The sequence below is a fragment of the Rhinoraja longicauda genome, chromosome 9 (assembly GCF_053455715.1).
Source record: "Rhinoraja longicauda isolate Sanriku21f chromosome 9, sRhiLon1.1, whole genome shotgun sequence".
NCBI lineage: Eukaryota > Metazoa > Chordata > Chondrichthyes > Rajiformes > Arhynchobatidae > Rhinoraja > Rhinoraja longicauda.
In genome coordinates, this window is record NC_135961.1 from 17355261 (window position 1) to 17378765 (window position 23505).

Genomic DNA, 23505 nt, shown 5'->3' on the forward strand with positions numbered 1-23505 from the left:
CGAGACCTTCTTCAGACCCGACCTGAAACGTCACCAATTCCTTCTCTCCAGAGATGCTGCCTGTTCCGCTGATTTACTCCAGCATTCAGTGCTGTGTCTATCTTTGGTTTAAACCAGCATTCGCTGTTTCTTCCTGCACACAACCTTTAGCTCCAACAGATGAATTGGTATTTATTGATGTGCTATTTAGTCATGTGAACCATTGTTTTTCCCTTTCTGGACAAGAGTCTCTCGTGGATAACACTCTTTGTTTCAATGAGCTAAAGGAGCTTAGTTTTGCAATGAATCTCGCCTGTTATGAAGTTAGTTACTGGATTATTGCCAATTTACTCCATCTTGAGAGCACCTTTTGATTAAATCTTTCCGCAATGAGCAATGCACTTTTTCTGACCAGATAAGTAATGGGTATAATTAAAGTTGAAGTAAATGAGAATTTTGGTTTCCCGTTTTAATTACTGCATATTCTATTGTAGGTCGTTTTGACAAGTTTGTGATTGAAGAGAGAAGACAGTGCGCTGAAGATCTCTTGCAGTTCTCAGCCAATGTTCCAGCCTTGTATAATAGTAAACAGCTTGAAGATTTCTTTAAGGTACATTTCTTTTATACGCTCATCCAAAGATTACTCTCCCAGAAACATGATGGGGGGTTGGGGAAGGGGAGCTGCTGCACCTTGATGTGTCCATTACCGAAGTGCTGTTGTTAATGCAGCCTTATTTTAGAGATGGAGTTTCAGGAGGGTCTCAAAAGGTGGATGGAGGCAGAAGAGTTAAGGGAGTGAATCATGAAGAGTAAGGCAAGTGGCCGATAACATAGTGACCAATGACAGCAAAAGGAATGACAGTGGGGCAAGAAATCTAAATAGACACCAGTGAGAGACTGGTGGAGTGGGTGCTTGTCGGCCTGCATTTATCAACTAAAACAATCGCCAAAGTGTGCACTGGACACATGGACAAAGATTTCTGCCACAATTACAATTTTCGAAGTCACAATGTATAGGAAATGGCAGGTAAGTGCTTTATGCTTTGCACTCGTACCTTGTGTGTTACAAAACAGGATGCAAACCGTCTGACCTCCTGGTGTGACTGTAAGTCAAGAACTCCTTTGGGATCTTGTTGACGGCAAACAAAATGAAATAAACCATCCTAATATAAATGCTGCGTAATTTCAGTTTCTGGACAGCTGCATTGCTGCCAACAATAATGTTTAGTAAATGCTCTCACCCTTTTGCAATTCAAATTATTAGAATGATAGTTTTTTGGCATTTGGCGCTTTTTATTGTTCGAGGGGGAAAATCATACAGATTATAACTTTTTAACTGTTTCAATCCTTTTGTCTATAGAATAGATCACTTAAAGGTTACGTGGGCTCAAGTGCATTTGCAATTCTTCCTCTCCTAGACTTCCAAAAGCAAACTGGGCATTGAATGAGGGTGTGATATATTTTGTATGAATTGTGATGTATTTCACATTGTTTTACTACTATGGTGTAGCTAGCAGAGCTGCTGCCTCAGCTCCATTGGCCTGGCTTCACTCCAGACCTCTCTCTGTGTGGAGTTTGCACATCTCCCTGTGATCATGTGAGTTTCCTCGAGTGCTCTCGTTTCCTTCCATTTACCAACTATAAAACTTACCTACATCAACACATAAGACATCATATTGGCAGTTCTGCTATAAAGCGAGTTTCCATAATTTGATTTGGGAACATTATTTGTAATATGCGGGCTGAATTATGGGATATGGGGAGAAGGCAAGAACGGGGTACTGATTGAGAATGATCAGCCATGATCACATTGAATGGCGGTGCTGGCTCGAAGGGCCGAATGGCCTCCTCCTGCACCTATTGTCTATTGTCTATAATTGGCTATAATGCAATTTTTATCGGGAGCTAGAAAACCACTTGTGTTACTTTGGAAATTGAAGAGCGCGGAAACAGTACCCTGGACCATAAATACAGTCCTGGTACCCTGGACTATAAATAGTGTAGAAAGGTACACTACTGGAATCAGTGATTTTCTCGGCCATTTATATTTCTCATTGTATCATTATTATTAAATGGGGGATTAGCCCCGGTTCAGAGTGCAGCAGGGTATACGGGAGCAGGATTGGATGTTCTTAAAAATGTTGAGGTGCCAGCCTTGTGAAGCTGCTGCACATGTGCTAAACAGAACTGAAACAGTTGATCAGACTGCAGTGCTAGCACATCTGGTTGTGAATGGAATGGATTGGAATACTTATTGTCACATGTGACCAGGCGCAGCAAAATTCTTTGTTTGCATACCCAAGTTATGCGAATGGGTAACGTTTTGGGTCGAGACCCTTCTTCAAACGGGTCTTTGTCGGGTACGTCGAACAATCCCTGTTCCAGATGTACACTGGCCCCATCCCCGAACTCTACCTCCGCTACATTGACGACTGCATTGGCGCTACCTCTTGTACCCATGCAGAACTCACTGACTTCATACATTTCACAACCAATTTCCATCCTGCTCCTAAATATACTTGGACCATCTCCGACATCTCCCTTCCATTTCTGGATCTCACCATCTCCATCACAGGAGACAGACTAGTGACAGACATCTACTGGGGGGACAGGGCTTTCTCCATCGCTGCTCCCACCCTATGGAACTCACTACCCCAAACCGTTAGAGACTCCCCCACACTCACCACATTCAAAACATCGCTGAAGTCTCACCTGTTCAGTACTGCCTTCAACCACTGAAGGTCACCTCACCTACTGTCTCCTTTCTCTGTTCATTTATTTATTTACTTATTTATCTATTTATTAATTTCCCTATGTTCTCAAAATCTCTGTAAAGCGTCTTTGAGTATATGAAAAGCGCTATATAAATAAAATGTATTATTATTATTATTATTACTACAAACCCACTGATTCCCACAGCTATCTTAACCGGAAAGGTCTGAAGAAGGGTCTCGACCCAAATTCCTTCTCTCCTGAGATGCTGCTTGACCCGCTGAGTTTCTCCAGCTTTTTGTGATACCTTCGATTTGTACCAGTATCTGCAGTTATTTTCCTGCACAAGTTATGCGAATAGTCGGCACATATACGGCGCTCACAAAGTTACAAAGTACACCCGCCAGCTCCTCCTTTGTTCTCCTCCCTCCCCTCCTTCTGGCTCCCCCCACACCGGGTCCTCCATTGTTCATTGATGGGTGGGGCAAAATCAAACAGCTAATGGAAGGAAAAAGCTCCAAGGGCATCCCTGTGCTCAACGCTGGCTGGATCAGCATGCGAGTGCTAAATCCACGGATGAAGTATCTTCAAAAACGATCAGCCAGAAATGCCAAGCAGATGATCCATCTTTGCCGCTGCCTGTTTGTCCCCATTATAGAAGCCTTTCCTTGGCCAATTCACTTCATTGCTTGTGCAGTTGGGAAATTGCATAAACAGATGCAGCCAAGACACTGGGACCTAAAATGTGCCAGTTGTAGTACCGAACCTGTGTCTCTGTCTCAGCTGTTCCAGTACATGTACAACGCTTGCCTTTAACATTGGGAAAATGGCCGTGGACAATGTTCAGTTCCATTTGATACACCTTAACAAATAAATCAGTCCGCACCTACATACAGCATGGCCTCAGTGATAATGGGCCTGTGGTGAATAGTGGCAAGTAACATGTGCATTAGAAAGTAGCCAGGCAACGATCATTTGCAAGAAAAGAGAATCTAATCACCTCCCCTCAACATATGAGCTCCCTGCTGACAACAATCTGGGAATTAGTATTGCTCAGAAGCTCAACTGGACCACATAAATAAACACTATGCCCACGAGCACAGATCAGAGATTGCGTACGTAGTAAGTGAGTTGTTCGTGATGTCCTGAAGCTTTTCGATAATTTACAAGGCACAAGTCAGGAACATGATGAAATACTCTTCATTTACCATGTGCGTCCAGCTCTAAGAACTCTCTAAACTCTACAACACCCAGGGCTAAGTAGACAATAGACAATAGACAATAGGTGCAGTTGGACATTCGGCCCTTCGAGCCAGCACCACCATTCAATGTGATCATGGCTGATCATTCTCAATCAGTACCCCGTTCCTGCCTTCTCCCCATACCCCCTGACTCCGCTATCCTGAAGAGCTCTATCTAGCTCTCTCTTGAATGCATTCAGAGAATTGGCCTCCACTGCCTTCTGAGGCAGAGAATTCCACAGATTTACAACTCTCTGACTGAAAAAGTTTTTCCTCATCTCCGTTCTAAATGGCCTACCCTTTATTCTTAAACTGTGGCCCCTGGTTCTGGACTCCCCCAACTTTGGAAACATGTTTCCTGCCTCTAACGTGTCCAACCCCTTAATAATCTAATATGTTTCAATAAGATCCCCTCTCATCCTTCTAAATTCCAGTGTATACAAGCCTAGTTGCTCCAGTCTTTCAACATATGACAGTCCCGCCAGTCCGGGAATTAACCTAGTAAACCTAGGCTGCACGCCCTCAATAGCAAGAATATCCTTCCTCAAATTTGGAGACCAAAACTGCACACAGTACTCCAGGTGCGGACTCACTAGGGCCCTGTACAACTGCAGAAGGACCTCTTTGCTCCTATACTCAACTCCTCTTGTTATGAAGGCCAACATTCCATTGGCTTTCTTCACTGCCTGCTGTACCTGCATGCTTCCTTTCAGTGACTGATGCACTAGGACACCCAGATCTCGTTGTACGTCCCCTTTTCCTAACTTGACACTAGTCAGATAATAATCTGCCTTCGTATTCTTACCACCAAAGTGGATAACCTCACACTTATCCACATTAAACTGTATCTGCCATGCATCCGCCCACTCACACAACCTGTCCAAGTCACCCTGCAACATCATAGCATCTTCCTCACAGTTCACACTACCACCCAGCTTTGTATCATCTGCAAATTTGCTAATGTTACTTTTAATCCCTTCATCCAAATCATTAATGTATATTGTAAATAGCTGTGGTCCCAGCACCGAGCCTTGCGGTACCCCACTAGTCACTGCCTGCCGTTTTGAAAGGGACCCATTTATCCCCACTCTTTGCTTTCTGTCTGCCAACCAATTATCTATCCATGTCAGTACCCTACCCCCAATACCATGTGCTCTAATTTTGCCCACTAATCTCCTATGTGGGACCTTGTCGAAAGCTTTCTGAAAGTCAAGGTACACTGACACCTGTCCCCGGCTCTCCCCTGTCAATTTTCCTTGTTCCATCCTCAAAAAATTACAGAAGATTAGTCAAGCATGATTTCCCCGTCGTAAATCCATGCTGACTCGGAATGATCCTGTTACTGCTATCCAATGTACCCATCCACTATCCAAAGCATTCGATTCCTACCCCCCACCAGTGCACACTGTTTGCAGTGTACAGCATCTTCACTGGGGTGCAGCAGTACTCTCATGGGCCACATTGATAGTACCCACAAGCCCATGACCTCTACCACAAAGAAGGACAAGGGCAGCATGCACAAGGAAGGGACAGCACTGTCAGATTTCCTTCCCAAGTTTCACACAATCCTGACTTGGAAATGTATTGCTTAGCCTTTCATTGTTGCTGGGTCAAAACTATCAACAGTTCAGAGGACAGCTTACCAAAGGTATTTGGATATGGCTAATGAATAATAGCCTTGCCAGCAACACGCAGATCTCAAGGAATGAATAATCTTTTATTTTGTTTTCTATTAGTTCAGCAATCCTTCAGCACGGCACTTAAGTCAGGCGAGATTGTTCAGGACTCTTGAAATTTTGACAGGGCAATTCTGCATGGGGCCCTTGTCAAGTCAAGTCAAGTTTATTTGTCACATGCACATACACGATGTGCAGTGAAATGAAAGTGGCAATGCCTGCGGATTGTGCACAAAAAAGATTTTTTTGCCCTTGGCATTCTCTGTAAAGTCTTGCATTTCAATGTAATTGGACACACCCCTGGATCAACCCAGTCTGTCTTGTGTGTGTCACGCTGGGATATTCCAAAGCAACAATGCCGCGTTCTTCAATTATCTTCCCAGTTCTGTACAATCCCCCCCCCCCTCCTTTGATCTTCAGTCTGCTACTGGACACCACAGTGCTGATCATGGCTTTGGTCATTTCAATTTTTCTTTCTCTGCCCCCTCATCGTCAACAAAGTCGTAAATGATCTAGCATCTTCCAACCACCAGCATTGTTTAAAAAAACACCAAATGCTGGAGTAACTCAGTGGTTCGGGCAGCATCTCGGGAGCACAAGCGTCAACGATTTTTTGAGTCAGGACACTTCTTCAGCACCCTGACCCTCTGCGGTAGTCCAGCACTTTGTTATTTTTTTTGTAAACCAGCATCTGCAGATCCTTTTGGCACCAGCTTCATTAATATTGGTCCTTGGTTCATCTCTTCCCTTTTTACCAAACTCAGGGGCACCCTGGCCATGGCACCAGTACAGTCAGGCCTGTGTCTGACATTGCCTGATCTCTCCCATCGTCGCTGAGTCCGAGCTCTGAAAAGAGAAATGGGGACACATTTTTTGGTGTTGAGCTGGTACTTGTGTGTTTTGCACTGTAATGCGGATGACTGGAAAAAGGTTTTGGAAACTGGCGCTGTTTAATTTTGAATGTACAATATTCATTTAATATACCATATACAATATGCACCAATTAACACGCATAGGGGATTTTCAGTATGTGCACTTAGGAATGCTTTTTTATCTTACAATATGACTCAGAATTAAAGGTGCTATCACAGTGTCAGGTCTAAACTACCAGAAAGTTGGAGGGGTACCTTGCAGTCTTCTAAATCTTGCTAAAGGGCCTGTCCCGCTTAGGCGATCTTTTTGGCGACTGCCGGCGACTGTCAAAGTCGTAGCAGATCGCCAAACTTTTCTTTTACCCGACGACAATGACCACGACAATGCCGAGTCAGGTCGAGATTACAACATCTTCTGAAACATCGCGAAAATTCCCACGTTGTCAATGCTTCTCCAGCGTCCTGGTTTTCGCTGAAATCACTGACAAGTCGGTAAGTACTTGAGAGTTTTGAACTATAACATCTTGTATGGGTTACTTAAAAACCAAGCTTCACTGTAACAAGGAATAAACAGGATTTACTTCCAGTTTACTAATAGCTGTATTAAAAACATTTTTTAAAGTGGTTCAGTGGATTTTTGTGAAAAGTGTGGGCATTCTTTGAAAATGTAAGGGAGATGCATATCTGGTTTCTGGGTTGAATATCTGGGTTTGGAGCCCACTTTAAATGTAATGGCTGAGGCCAAAAACATCGCGAAAATTCCCACGCTTACCTGACCGTCAAACTGTCACCTCCAATCTACCTGTCAAATGTCCTGACGGTAAATAAATTGGTTAAACACAAGCATTTTATGGTATTTTGAAATGACTACCTATTTAATATTATGTGCTTCTAAATGCATCTAAGAGAACCTATCAAACCTGGGGACAGCATGCGACAGCGCCCGCAATAAGCAACGATGCCTGGCGACAAGCCAGCTGTCGCCGAGAAATTTCAAACCGTTTTATTTCTCGGCGACGCGCCGAGATCCACTACGATCCACTATGATCTTTGGAAGACTCCTCACGATCATGCCCATGACACCCCGGCGAACTGTCGGCGACAGCCTAGTCGCCGGCAGTCGCCTTAAAATCGCCTAAGTGAGGCAGGCCCTTTAATCTCCTCGTGATGTATCAGGGTATTGTAAATGTAGCCATTGCTCATAACATTCACTCTTGATTTAATGTATGGAATATTAACATTTATTCCAAGCCCTATACATGATGCTGAAGGGGAGGAAAAGTTGGCACTATTGTTTAAAAATACACTAATTTAACATTTTATGCCCTTGTTCTTTTTCAGTGGTTTACTAGACCAAGTGGACCCGTTGGGCCCAAACCTCTCCTGCATTGGTGCAGCACCCTCTCCTTCCCCATTCCCCCCCTCCCCTCTCCCCCCCCTCCCCCTCCCTCCCCCTCCCTCTCCCTCCCTCTCCCTCCCTCCCTCCCTCCCTCCCTCCCTCCCTCCCTCCCTCCCTCCCTCCCTCCCTCCCTCCCTCCCTCCCTCCCTCCCTCCCTCCCTCCCTCCCTCCTTCCCCCCTTCCCTCCAACCCCCTCCCTCCCCCTTGCTCTGCCCCTCCCCTCCCTTCCCCTCCCCCCACATTATCCCCCTTCTCCCCCTCTCCCTTCCTCCCCCCTCCCTCCCTCCCTCCCTCCCTCCCTCCCTAGGAGATAGATTTAAACTTTAAAATATGAATAACTTTAAAAATATAACACCAATTTCAATGAAATTTCTTCCATTAGCACCAAAGGAACAACGGTGAGTAAGGTGGGCCTAAAATTGTCGTGCTATCCTGTACCGTTTTGGCTGTAGTTCATGAACAAACAAACAAACGAGAGTTTTAGTATATAGATATAAAAAATGCATCGGATGAGTGCTTGTGAATTTGTCTGATAGCTGATTTGCATAATCAGGAATTTAAATTAACAGAAAAATTAATAGCAATATCAGAAAACCTATTGATAGGCTCAGCAGCCCATTTAACATTTCCCAATTGTTAATCCCAGTGATTTAAATGAAAATAAAAACCTGGACAGTTCTGAATCAAGCTGTTGATTCTTCATTGCCTGTCTTCTACTATTGTACATTAAAATTACCCCAGTTTCATTTAATCGTGGCCAGTCAATTCCTTCATGTATTGATAATCAAGCTATCCCTGTCAAATGATGGCAGAAATTGTTGGTAAACAACTTGTTGGCCAGTGATTCAATCCTTGGATAGACACAAAATGCAGGAGTAACTTAGAGGGACAGGCAGCATCTCTGGAGAAAAGGACATGTCGGGTCGAGGCCCTTCTTCAGACTGAAAGTCAGGGGAGAGGGAGACACAGATAAGGTAGTTTAAGGTGTGAGTACGAGACATCAAAAGGGATGTAGGTCAAAGAAAATGTAGAATAAGATCACTGGTAGCTAGGAGAAGGTGACAACAAAGCAAACAGAGATAAAATGTAATCAGGGGCAGTCGGACTGGTCGGAGAAACGGGAAGGGGGAGGGATGGAGAGAGGGTTACTTGAAGTTAGAGAAGTCAACATTCATACTGCTGGGGTGTAAGCTGCCGAAGCGAAATATGAGGGCTTGTTTGTGGGAAACACTTGGGTGCCACCAAGTGACCAGGAAAATTATTGCAAGTGACAAGGTTTTGATGCCGTTTTCTGGATGATGTCTTTTAGAGTCTGTTACTTAAAGAAAAAGTGAGCAAACGTAATACTGATTTTCAGTGTTCTCCATTGTAGTGGACATTTTCATTTGTGTTGAAATACAGCTCTTCAGAGGTCATTTCTAGTTAGAATGAATAGGTTTGCTTTCCGTATGTTCACTGTACCTTTTGTAGTGTCGGTAGTTATAAAATTTATTACATCATTAGATGTTTCCTTGAAAATATTGTTATTTAGGGATCATCCCAGCAATTTAAAGTATTGTTGATATTTTGACATAGAATAGCTGCAAGCCTGAAATGTTGAAGGAATGTTCTTAATGAAACGCAGCATAATTGGGACATAATCGGGAACCTAGATTATGGTGTGGGTATGAATTAATCAACTGCACTGAAGAAAAATCTATTAGCTTTGTAAATAAATGGAGTCAGACAGCATGGAAAAAGGCTCTTCGGCCCAACTTGCTCACACCGACCAACATGTCCCAGCTACATTAGTCCCATCTGCCTGCATTTGGCCCATATCCCTTTAAATCTGTTCTATCCATGTACCTGTCTAACTGTTTCTTAAACATAACGATAGTCGATGCCTCAACTACCTCCTCTGGCAGCCTCTTCCACACACCCACCATCTTTTGTATGAAAATGTTACCCCCTAAATCTTTTCCCCTTCACCTTAAACCTATGTCCTCTGGTCCTTGATTCCCCTACTCTGGGCAAGAGACTCTATGCATCTACCCGATGTATTCCTCTCATGATTTTATACATCTAAATTAAATCTAAATGATGTGCATTGATTATCCCTCAGTTGCATTCAAAAGATCTCAGGACACTAATTTCTATCTATAAATCTGCATCACTAAAAAAATTCAGTTTGTTTAAAATCTGGTTTGTTGTTTGTGGAACACTGTTGTGTTCAAATTAGTTTTTGCTTTCCTATGTTAATACTGATCAAAGTATATAATTGAGTATAAGGCACTTTTGGAACCTGTTTTTTTTTTAAAATGTAAAAGATGTGCGTGGAAGCTGGTTTGTTCTTCGTCTGCCTCTTTGTCTGTTGGGCCAGATCTTGCTGCCTGACAGCTGGTGTTTCTGAAAAGAACCGCCAGCTGTCGGGGTCTCAAACCTCAGATGGTGCACTTGTGCAGTGCATCGCTCCGTCCGCTCTGTCATTGGACTTGTCGTTGATGTAGTGGTACACTGAATGGGGAAACCAGATGCCCTTTGCATCCTGGACTCAGCTTTGCAGTGTTGCAAGTGTGGTGACCCCATTCATCTGAATTTGAATGGGGTTGGTAACCCTCTGGAGGGAGAAAGATAAACAAGCTTTGTTGTCGAGTGATAATTTTATTTTCAGTTTTTAAATTATTAAGCTTTCTTTGTGTATTTGGTTATTTATATCTACTTTGAGCGTTTTATATGTCTTTGACCATTGGAGGTATTTGAAGAATGCTTAAAAAGCCTTTTACAGACAGTAGTCAATGTGGTGCTTCGGGGCTAGGACTTCCTTGATGCATTGCCAGAGGCCCACCTGTAGCAGCGTGCCAGCTTCATCTTCTGGGTGCCTGTCAGGTGTGGCTAATGGTGGCCTGTTAGCCCCCTAATTTAGTCAAAGTATGGGAAGGGTTGATGACTCAGCTTGAGCACAATTGATCCCATTGTTATAGAAACATAGAAAATAGGTGTGGGTGTAGACCATTTGGCCCTTTGAGCCAGCACCTTCATCCAATATGATCATCCAGAATTAGTACCTTGTTCCTGCTTTTCCCCCATATCCCTTGACAGAGAGAGAGAGAGAGAGAGTTGTGGTGGAAGGATTCGGGTTATTCAGGCTGGAGGACTGTGACCAGGAGGGTTCTGGAGGCATTTGTGCTGCTTTCCGAAGTTTGTGATTATATATAACTGAATTGGACATAAATGTAGATTGGTTGGTTAGTTGATGACACCAAGATTGCTGGAGATGTGGACAATGCTGAAGGCTATCAAAATATACAGCGGGATATAAATCAGCTACAGAAACGGGCAGACAAATAGCAGATAGAGTTTACCCAAGCAAGTGCGGTGTGTTGCACTTTGGAAGGCCGTATGTAAGAGGAAGGTATATGGTTGATGGCAAGGCCCTGAACAACATTAATATGCAGAAGGATTTTGGAATCCAGGTTCACAATTCCCTGAAAGTGGAACACAATTCGATAGAATAGTAAAGAAGATGTATAATATGTATGCCTTCATTGGTTGGTTGGGGCATTGAGCATAAAGAGTCACAAAGTCATGGTGGCACAGCGGTTGAGTTGCTGCCTTGCAGCGCCAGAGACCTGGGTTTGATCCTGACTATGGGTGCTGTCTGTATGGGGTTTTGTACATTCTCCCATGACTACGTGGGTTTTCTACGGGTGCTTGGTTTCCTCCCACACGCCAAAGACGTATAGATTTGTAGGTTAATTGGCATCTGTGAAAATTGTAAATTGTCCTTCAGGTATAAGGATAGTGCTAGTGTACGGGTATTACTGGTCAGCAAGGACTTGATGGACCGAAGGGCCTGTTTCTGCACTGTATCTCTAAACCAAATTAAAGTCATGATGCAGCTCTATAAGACTTTGGTTAGGCCTCATTTTGAGTATTGTGTGCAGTTCTGGTTACCTCATAATGGGAAGGATGCAGAAAGTGTTTGCCAGAATGCCAGAATGCATATTGTGGAATAGGCGGAATTAACTACAAGAAGAGGTTGAGCAAACTTGAATTGCTTTCACTAGATCATTGAAGGTTGAAGGGAGACCTTATCAAAGTATATACATTTATGAGAGGCATTGATCAGATAAACAGTCGGAATCTTTCTCCCATGGTGGAAATGTTGAAGACAACAGAGCATAACATTAAGGTGAGAAGTACTAAGTTTAAAGGAGTTGCTTGGGGCAACGTTTTTACAGAAAGGATGGTGGACCCTGGGAACATGCTGTCGGGGGTGGTGGTGGAAGCAGTCACCAAGGTGGCATTTAAGAGATTTTAAGATGGGTCTATGGATTTACAGGGAATGGAGGAATATGAATCACCTGCAAGGAGCTGAGATTAGTTGATCTCAGCATCATGTTCGGCACTGACATTGTGGACCGATGGGCCTGTTCCTGTGTTGTATTCTTGTATATTCTGTTTTAAACTCAGTGAGACTTTTGTATGTTTCAAACTTTCCCATTCATTTTGGAATTGTAGTTTGAACCGCTTTGGAGAGGTTTTCTGTGTCTTCTCGAAGACACAGAATATTTGTTAAATTTCTCTGTCCTTTTCTTATTATTTCTCCTTTCTCAGTCTAAAGATGTCCAACATTAACTTATGCTAAACCGTTGCTCCATAAAGGGTATAAAGGGTCAGACCTGGAATTTTGGCATTTGGATGAGGAATTAAAGATGCATACGTTGAGATTGAGAAGCTCATGTCAAATCCTTCAACATGCAGATTCCATTTCTAATCTTAGGTCATGAATTTATTAGAGTTTTATCTGTAGTCAGTTTCTGTGCACATTTTTATTTTGACGTATTGACTGATAGCCACCCTGCCAGCCTATGAGAGCACAGTTGGAGAGCCCACTGTCCTGATCAAGGTGCAGGTCACGCAAAGCTATAAAATCGGATGCTCTAAATGGGCCTCATGGGGGCAATCCAGATTTTGGTTTGGCCTGATTACATTTGCAAGTTTTCTTTTAGGATGGCGAAGTTCACGATGGTTCAGAACTCATTGGTCCAGTGGATCCCTCATCGGAGTTGCTGAATGATAGTCTATCGGATGGCAGTTCTGAAGGTATGCAGGGGCATAACTCAAAAGCTGGAACACCAAAGCTTGAATTCCGAATCCAACAAATTTTGGTGTATTCAAAGTTATTTTTTTTAACCGAAAACATTTTGGTATGAATGTTGCCATTAGCTTTTGTTTCTAAAGACTTGTGGAACTGAGATTTCCTGTGGCCCCAAACTTTTTCTTTTGAATGATTATTGGTTAGATCATTCCATTGCTGTCATGTTATCTGTGACCATGTTAGCACTAACAATTGGAGGTGGGGCTCAACAACTGACTTGGCTTCAATCCTTTAAATGTTTGGCTTCCACTTGTTTTATCCGCGAGCACTGCATGCTAGGGTATCATCAGCTTTGGATGATCACTTGATAATCATGTCACGTGATCTCCTCTGGTCTGTGCAGGGTGCTGCTGTTTTAAACCTCTGACCATATTTCAGAGTTAGATTGTGAAGTTTTTTTTATTTGACCGAAATTTAATTTTTATAGAAACATGATATTAAAATTCCGAAATAAAAAAAGTGATGCAATACTCTACAGGTCACAAATCACATCCCTAATGAATGTGGACATGGTAAACTATTCTGCATTGGTTTTGGTGTCAAAAGTTGATATTGCTCTTTTGAAGCCATTTGTGAAGCTTTGTTGCATCAAAGGAACCATTCAAAGCCAAATTATTGTTGAATGCTCTAGCCAGTCTCTGGAGATGGCACAATGAACTATAATTTCTGATGTGGCTTCTCAATATCCATTTTATCTTGAGGACCATAATTCAAAATAAAACTATGCTTGAGAAGGAGTTAAGCTTCAGAAAAAAAATTGCTGTCACAAAACTGGAATAAGTATCTTCTATTTATCCTTTTCTTTCTTGAGAGCTGCTACTTAATTAATCTGGGCCATTTGTAGAATACAAGACCTCTTACCAAGACACTTTCCTCCCTAACATCACTTTTATTGTAAGACAGAGCCAAACAGAAACAGGCCCTTTGTCCCAATTTGTCCATATCAATCAAGATGCCCCATCTATGCTAGTCCCATCTGCTGCCCTTTGGCCCATATCCCTCTAACCAATGCTTACCCACATTTTGGGGGAGGTGATAATGACAAGAAAATGTTAGTTATCCATTCTTCTTGGACCGGGTCTATTAAGACTACACACATGGATTGGGATCAGAAATGCAATTCTGAAGAAGGGTCTCAACCTGAAATGTCACCCATTCCTTCTCTCCAGAGATGCTGCCAGTCCTGCTTGGTTACTCCAGCTTTTTGTGTCTACGCACTTGAAGTCTTTAAAACCTATTTGAACCCTCTTGTTTATTTTGGGAGAACTTGGAAAGTCTCCTGCAGTGCAAAGCTTTCTTCCAGGACGGGGGACACAGTGATTTAGAAGTATGAGTATGATTGTCAAATGATTTGGTTGGAGCACCAGAGGCTTCAGAATAGGCCGGTTATTGTACCTCACAGGATTATCAAAAATGAATGTAGGTTTTTAATTCGCTTTTAGCTTAAAATTAATTAAAAATGAGCTTTTGAAATACCTAAAGATGGAAGAGGGAAAATTGGAATAAATCAGTGTTTTACCCACCAATACTTAAAATTGAATTAAATGTCACAGTGAGTAGGATTCTGACTGCCTCTTTTTGTATTCTTTTTAGTCCGGAGAGACTTCTTCGATGACGTCACGCTCAGTAGTCAATCAGAATGTGGTGGTAAGATGCCAGAATGTCTTTAATTATCCTATAATTGTTCTGAATGTGACCGTGCATCAGCTGGGCCCTGTGATACAAGGCAGCTGTTGTTTATTTAATAATGTATAAATGAGTTGTCCTTTATCTGAAACAGGAACGCTTGCTCTTACATAGCGCCTTTCACTATCACGGATGTATCGTGCCTTCCACCTGTACAATAGTTCTTTGAACATGGTCATTCCTGTCAATGTCAGAATTGTGATGCCGAATTTGTACGGTGCAAGCTGTCATTGGAAATGTGAAAACAATGAGATAAAGGAAGCTGTCTGACGGAGAAGCGATGGCCAGGATAATCCCAGCTCTCCAAAAGTCAATTAATCTTTTGCATTCATCTGGGTGGACGGATGGGGCCTTGGTCTGCTATTTCATTGAGAAAGGCTGCAACCCGTTAACACATAGCACTGAAGTGTTGCAGGCCTTTGAGTTCAAATTGTTTTCTCTCTCCCCAGAATTGCAGTTCTATTTCAGTTGATGATTTGACTGTAATGACCAAATCCCCATTAGAGTCCCTGGATTAAGCACACCGTCCAGGTGTCGTCCCGGTGGGCACTTTTTTGTATGTTGAAGGATATCATACACTGACCTGTTCATAAACCCTTTACAAATGTGGAGTATTTCCTGAAATTCCCAGACTCTCTCCCAATAATTGCAAATAGCCATCCATACACCAACAAGGTTGGGAAGATGACTGAAGGGAAAATGAAGGAGGTATCTGAGGTAATATTTTACAATTTGAAGACATTTGGGAAAAGAAGGCCAGAATGTGTTGACTGATAGTTCTGCCAAATATGAAGGAGAGAAAGGAAAGGGCACACTTTATCGGACAAATGAAGTAAGCCAGGTGGGATGTAGAGCTTGTGGGTGTTTTGGGCCAGGAGGGGCAGCAGTTCGGAAAGTTTATAATTGGGGACATTATGCCTTGGAATCGTTCGGCAACATTACAGTCTGGTTTGGGAACAGCTCTGCCCAGGACAGGATGGCCCTGCAGAGAGTAGTGCGTTCGGCAGAACGCACCATGGGAACTACACTCGTCCCCCTGCAGGACCTATACATCAGGAGGTGCAGATCCAGAGCAAGCAAGATCATGAGGGACCCCTGCCACCCCAGTAACGGACTGTTCCAGATGCTACGATCAGGCAAACGCCTCCGCTGTCACGCTGTGAAAACGGAGAGGATGAGACGGAGCTTCTTCCCACAGGCCATCAGGACTGTCAACTTTTATAACCCCAGAGACTAAATTTTTGTCGACACTTTTTGTGCTATGTTTAGTAACTTATTAACTTTATTTATATGCTGTAACTGTAATTCTTTTTGTGCACAACCCGCAGGCATTGCCACTTTCATTTCACTGCACATCGAGTATGTGTATGTGACAAATAAATTTGACTTGACTTGACTTGAAACAGACAAGGTGGGTCCTGGAACCAGAAAAGATGAAGGAGAAAAATTAAATGATGGACAGATAAGGTTTAGAGTGACACGGACAAAATGTGGATATGTACTAACTTAGATAGGCATCTTGGTCGGCAAGGACATGTTGAGTTGAAGTGGCTGTTTCTGTGCTGTACTACATGAAATAAGTGGAATTTTGGGAGACCAGTAATGTAGGAAATCCTCTGTAGGGCAGAATTAATACTTCTTGTTGGTGACCTTTCATCAGAGCTTTGAGAGGGGCCATTGATCAGAAGCACTAATTTTGTTTCTCTTCATAGGTGCTGCTCTCCAATATTTTATTTTTTAAGATTACTAGCATTAGCAAGACATATTTGGCTTTACAGTCTTTTAATTCCTTTTTCCCCCTCCCGCATTGAAAGCAAAAGGAACATACATCATTTCCCATGGACCTTTTGCTAGGTTTGTGTTGTTGACACATGTACAAATATGAAACATTATAATCGTTATTTCAATGTTATCATTGTCCTTTATGGTAATGTTGATCAATCTGCAGATCACCTAGCTGGCGAATTACATTATCTCATAATTGACATGATCATGATTAAAATTTGAGGCACGCCTATTTTGATTGCGATGTTGTATTATGAAACAGAGATGAACCAAAACCTTATTTACTGTACATTTAACAAGTAAATTGTCCATCACAATAACCATTCACCCTGTGAATGTTAATGGTACTGGATTGCTTCCCCAAGTCATCAGTTCTGTTGCATGAGCATCATAAAGAGCCATCTGGAATTCCTAAAATGTAATTTGGTTAAAGACAGGACAAGCGAGAAAAATAACCCATTACTTGAAAGGACATTTTTCAATTTTTTACATAATGACATTTATGGTAGAATAATGTGTTTTAATAAATGTATCCTACGTTGCCGAACTGGAAGAGCAACATGGAGATAAAACACTGTTTAGAGATTCATCCATGTTTAACAAATATCATAGTTAATTGTTAGTTTTTAAGAGATCGTATTGATTAGTAGAGACTGCATTGTCATGATTAACAATGAACGTTGTGTCATTTTAATTTATTCTGATTGCCCAAAAGCTTAATTTTAATAGACTTGTAGGCAACTTCAGAAACTGCTTGCAGGTTTAGCTCCTTGTAGCAAGTCAAGTTCAATCTGGCGCTGAAATAAAGTTAAAAAGAAAATGAAAATACTGACTTTGGGACTGGTAAGGACTTTTACAGCTGTGATTACCAGAGTTCCCATATATGCCTATCTTACATAGGCACGTGAAATGCAGGGAATGGAGCGATATTGATCAGATGCAGGCAAAGGAGATTAGTTTGACTTGGCATAATGTTTGACATGGGCATTGTGGGCCAAAGGGCCTGTTCCATGCTGCATTTTTCTCTGTCAGGAGCATTATTCTTCCATCTGGGCAGAAAAATATTCATTTGGAAATGGAGGATGTTGGTGGAATGGAGAGCGACAGTGGTAAAAGGGATCTGAGAGGTGACAGAGAGCATTGTTTTGAGGAGTTTTAAAGGATAGCAGAAAATAAATAGTTTGGCAGGGTGATTAAAGGGCCTGTCCCAGTTCGGTGATATTTAAGGCGACTGCCGGCGACCAGGCTGTCGCCGCACGTACGCCCGGGTGTCGCGGGCATGGCCGTGAGTCGTCTCCAATGAGTCGTAGCAGTTCTCGGGGCATCGCGGAAATGTTATTCTGTTCGAGATTTTTCGGCGACAGCTGGCTTGACGCCAATGATCGTAGCTTGTCGTATCCTGTCGTGGGCGCTGTCGTAGGTTGTTGCCAGGTTGTCGCCAGGTGAATTTGGTTGTCGCCGGTGCTGATCCACCTTTTATAAGAATTTTGTTTGTTTGAATAAAGTACATTTTGGACATTTTGACCAAAGATTGATGTTTGGAGTTATTGTATTTCAGAGTAGTTTCTCATGGCATCTCTTTCAAATATTTTAATTTCATTTATTTTGACCAATAAAACAAAATAAAACAAAATTAAGCAAATCATATAATTTCATTTCAGATGCTGGTTAAACCGAAGACAGACCCAAAAAGCTGTAGTCAGGCAGCGGGTCAGGTAGCATCTCTGGAGAAAAGGAATAGGTGACTTTTGAAGATGGCTCTTGATCCGAAACGTCACCGATTCCTTTTCTCCAGAGATGCTGCCTGGCACGTTGAATTAATCCAGTTTTTGCTTCCGTCTGAGGTGTATAGTTTAATTGGCTTCAGTAAAATAGTAAATTGTCCCTAGTATGTAGGATAGTTCTAGTGTATGGGATGATCACCGGTCGGCGCGGACTCCGTGAGCCGAAGGGTCTGTTTCCACGCTGCATCTCTGAAGTCTACCTGTCCCAAAATGACCACTTTGCGTAAAGCGGGAAATCTCCATTCTTTCATGGGTCAGGAAAGTATCGCGAATGAGCACCTTGTGTGGATCGACGTTGCTGTCGAATAGTTTTTTCTCATGCGTGTTTGTCATGCAAAGCGGCCGAGCAGAGCACGGCAGTCCCCTGTGTAGGTGTGTAATGGTCGATTCTAGATGATCTTGGCATAGATCCGCCCTCGGGAAATGAAACAAAGACATGCTGCATCCGAGTGATAATTCTATCCGCCCACAATTGCCAAATGGATGAATATTGTGTGAAATGGGAACTGTGTGTTTTTTCCTACAATCCTTGTGCCTTTTTTGTGAGCTAGATATACTGACTGGTACCATTTTCTTATCGTGGGTCGCCGGTTGTCGTAGCTTGCCGTCGCCTAGGTGGTAGGTTGTCGAAGGCATTGTCGTGGTCATTGTCGTAGGCATTGTCGTAGGGTTAAAAAAATTGAAGGTTTTTCGGCGATCTGCTACCTTTGACAGTCGCCGGCAGTCGCCTTAAAAATTGCCGAAGTGCGACTGGCCTTTGAGGGAGTAAGTTACAAAGAGGGTGTGGTAGACCACAGATATCATGGAGGGACGCATAAGTGAAGCCAGGGATGTGTGATTTATTGGAATGGATGGCATGGAGCACTGGGACTAAAGCAAGGTAATGGAGGTCTGCAGACTGTTAGAAAAGGTAAGTGTGGAAGTGTGAGAAAGAGAAGAGAAAAGGGAAGTGTTAGAAAAGAAAAGGTGTGGATCCTGGGAACTCAATGAGAAAGTGGTGGGGAGGAAACAAAACATGGATCAGAATTTCTGAGACTTTTGGGGTGGGGTGGACAATGAGCCTGATTATCGATATTTATGCTACTACGTAGGATCGCTGGAATAGTGATTTATTTATTTGTGTCATCACACAACTGTTTGCCAACAGCGAGCAAGTTTTAGTGCCACATCGTTGGCCTCTGCAAGATCCCTTACAGTGCATGTGTCATGCAGCATGTCACAGCTCAGGAGATGTTCCATAGTGTGGAAGCCCCGTCCGCACTCGCAGTCTGCCGCATCTTCAGTATATCCCCACTTCAGCATGTTCGATTTGCTCCTCCCCATGCCTGTCCTGCAGTCTGTTGAGACTGCGCCAGGTTATCCACGGTTGGTCAGAACCTGGTGGGAGTTTCTCAGAAGGATCGATTGCCATGTGAATGTCTTCCGGAGATTTCTCTAGTCTCTTCCCAGAGTTTGAGCCTTCCGGACGATGCACCGGAGTCCAGGGGATGGACAGAAGAGAGGAAACTTCTGCATGATTTCAAATGCTGAGGTAGCAAAAGGTGGACATGTAGGGGGTGTCTTTCATCCTCTGATTGTCTGAGGCGTTTTTTTTGACTGGTGACAGTTCTGCTGATTCCAGGAGGTGCAATGCCAGAGAGTAAGTAGATGTTGTCAGTCTTGGTAGGTTTCATGCATCCACTGGTACTGCGACATCTTGTGTTTAGCACAGGATCAATCTTCCTTGCATGAGCTGAGCACTCCCATGCTGCGCAGGCATACACGGCAGTGGAGAAGCAGAGAGCCAGAGCTGTTGATCAAATGGCTTTAGAATTTGCGCCCCATTTTGAGGTACTCAGCTTGCTAAGAAGAGCATTTCTGGAACTGACTTCCTTTAAGCTTGGTGATATGTGCTTTATTGGTCAGAGATCGATCAAGAATCACACCGGGATAGACTGGACTGTCACAGTGCTCCAATCTGACTCCATTCCATATGATCTTCAACCTTTGATTTGCATACTTGTTCTTCAAGTGGAAGGTGCAGATTTGGGTTTTAGATGGATTGGCTCTTAGGTGATTCTCTTTGTAGTATGAGGACAGGTTGACTAAAGCCTCACACAGAGTAGCTTCTGCCTCAAGGAAGTCAGCACGTTGGGTTGTAATACACAGGTCATCTGCATAAATGAAACTCCTGGTGTTTGGATGGATAGGCTGGTCGTTAACATAGATATTGAACAAGGTGGGTGCCAGGACACTTCCTTGAGCGAGGCCGTTTTTCTGCCTGCGCCAACGACTTTTCTTTCCTGACAGCTCGACAAAGAAGCGTCTGTTTTCGACCAGAGTCTTCACCAAGTTGGTTAGATGCAAGTTGTGTGTCAAATTAAGTACTTTGTGTAACAGTCGGCGATGGTTTACTGTATCATAAGCGGCTGAAAGGTCTACAAAAACAGCGCCTGTGATAACACCTTCCTGAAAGCCATCCTCTATGTGTTGGGTGAGATTGAGAAGCTGATAGGCCATAGCAGGAGCGTTCTCGTCGCGGTCCCTATCAAATTCTACAAGTATCTGCGAATCCTGCTACCACACCACACACTGTATCCATCGCTGGAATAGTGATGTTTCTGGTCATTTGTTTCAGCCTGATGGAAATGACATCAGGACTTTTACAGCAATTATTGAAGACGGTGATATCTTCACAGTTTAATTGTAGGACGTTTTAACTCGACTACGACCTAAATATAGCAGTCTTGTGTAGCAAAGATCACACTTGTGTATAATCAGTCCTTGTTAAAAAATTGTGATCAGTCTTTGTTAAAAAATGTAAACTTCAGCACAATATTTAATTTGACGTGATGTTAGGACTGAAACGTGTGTATTTCTGAGACTACAAGAGTCTATGAGAATTAATTTGCAGGTTAGTGAAAACAAGTCTGTTCCTTGAAAGTGGCATCACAGATGGATAGAGTAGTCAAGAAGGCTTTTGGTACATTGTCCTTCATCAGTCAAAGCATTGAATATAGTAGTTGGGAGGTCATGTTACACTTGTATAAGATGTTGGTGAGGCTACATTTAGAGTATTGTGTTTAGTTTTGGTCATCATGTTATAGGAAAGACATTGTCAAGGTTGAAAGGGTTCAGAGATGATTTACCAGGGAGTTAGACAATCGATTCGCAGGACTCGAGGGCCTGAGCTATAGGGAGAGCTTGAACAGGCTATGGCATTATTCCTTGGAGCGCAGAAGGATGAGGCGTGATCTTATACAGGTGTACAAAATCATGCGAGGAATAGGTCAGGTAAATGCACAGAGGCTATTGCCCAGAGCATGGGAATCGAGAACCAGCGGACATAGGTTTAAGGTGAGAGGGGAAAGATTTTATGGGAACCTGAGGGGTAACTTTTTTACACAAATGGTGATGGGTGTATGGAACAAGCTGCCAGAGGAGGTAGTTGAAGCTGGTACTATGGCAATGTTTAAGAAACATTTACACAGTTGCGTGGATAGGGTAGGTTTAGAGGGATATGGGCCAAAACCAGGATGGTGGGACTAGTGTAGATGGGGCATGTTGGTCGCCATGGGCAGATTGGGCCGAAGGGCCTGTTTCCATGCTGTATGACTAAATGGAAAGGTTAAAGTTAAGCTGCTGGGATGGTGAGAGGGAGCTAACTGGCATCAGTGGGTCAGAACGGGAATAGACTGCATTTTACAGATGATGTTGTTGAGGGGGCGTGGTTATCACAGGCGCTGTTTTTGTAGACCTTTCAGCCGCTTATGATACAGTAAACCATCGCCGACTGCTACACAAAGTACCTAATTTGACACACGACTTGTATCTAACCGCCTCAAATTTTCCACTCCCCTGACTCACTCTAACCTCTCCCCTCCTGAACATACAGCCCTCCACCCACTCTGCAACAACCCCGACTTAGTCATCAAACCCGCTGACAAGGGAGGTGCCGTGGTAGTCCGGTGCGCTGACCTCTACTGTACTGAGGCCAGACGACAACTCTCAGACACCTCCTCCTCCTCATCCTTGGACCATGACCCCACTGACGAGCACCAGACCTTAATCACTAACGCTATCACTGATCTCACCAATTCCGGCGCTTTGCCCTCTAATGCCTCCAAGCTTATGGTTCCCCAGCCCCGCACGGCCCGATTTTACCTTCTCCCTAAAATCCACAAACAGAATTGTTCTGGCAGACCCATTGTCTCTGCCTGTTCATGTCCCACCGAATTAATTTCCACCTACCTCGACCCCATCCTATCCCCCCTGGTCAAATCCCTCCCCACCTATGTCCAAGACACCTCACATGCTCTCCGTCTCAATAACTTCCAGTCTCCAGGCCCCCACTCCCTCATCTTTACCATGGATGTCCAGTCACTCTACACTTCCATCCCCCACAAGGATTGTCTTGAAGCCCGTTTCTTCCTCGACCGTAGAACCAGCCAATCTCCATCTACTAACACTCTCCGCCACCTAGTAGAGCTGGTTCTTACCCTCAACAGCTTCTCCTTTGACTCCTCCCACTTCCTCCAAACCCGAGCTAACGGCACTCGCATGGGCCCTAGCTATGCCTGCTTCTTTGTCGGGTACGTCGAACAATTCCTGTTGCAGGCGTACACTGGCCCCATCCCCGAACTCTACCTCCACTACTTTGACGACTGCTTTGGTGCTACCTCTTGTACCCATGCAGAACTCACTGACTTTATAGATTTCACCACTAATTTCCATCCTGCTCTTAAATATACTTGGACCATCTACTGGCCACATCTTCCCATCTCCTCCCCTTTCTGCTTTCCGCAGAGACCATTCCCTCCGTAATTCCCTGGTCCACTCATCCCTTCCCACCCAAACCACCCCCTCCCCAGGTACTTTCTCCTGCAACCGCAGGAGATGCAACACCTGTCCCTTTACCTCCCCCCTTGACTCCATCCAAGGACCCAAACAGTCTTTCCAGGTGAGGCAGAGGTTCACCTGCACCTCCTCCATCTATTGTATTCGCTGTTCCAGATGTCAACTTCTCTACATCGGCCAGACCAAACGCAGGCTCGGCGATCGTTTCGCTCAGCACCTTCGCTCAGTCCGCCTTAACCAACCTGATCTCCCGATGGCTCAGCACTTCAACTCCCCCTCTCACTCCCAGTCTGACCTTTCTGTCATGGGCCTCCTCCATTGTCATAGTGAGGCCTACCGCAAATTGGAGGAACAGCATATCGTATTTCGCTTGGGCAGCTTATACCCCAGCGGAA

The 23505-nt window shown here is 43.6% G+C and overlaps 1 protein-coding gene across 3 annotated transcripts in view; it reads left to right on the forward strand.

The window, feature by feature from the left end:
* Nucleotides 1–23505, forward strand: part of rps6kc1 (ribosomal protein S6 kinase polypeptide 1) — a 139922-nt gene that overhangs the window by 17164 nt on the left and 99253 nt on the right. For 2 of the 3 annotated variants that reach the window (XM_078404889.1, XM_078404890.1), the window contains exons 4-6: nucleotides 474–589; nucleotides 12871–12964; nucleotides 14613–14666. In XM_078404889.1, the coding sequence (XP_078261015.1) occupies nucleotides 474–589; nucleotides 12871–12964; nucleotides 14613–14666 (264 nt within the window). Of the gene's footprint in view, nucleotides 1–473; nucleotides 590–12870; nucleotides 12965–14612; nucleotides 14667–23505 lie in introns of those variants that run through there. The other variant, XM_078404891.1, reaches the window with a different exon arrangement.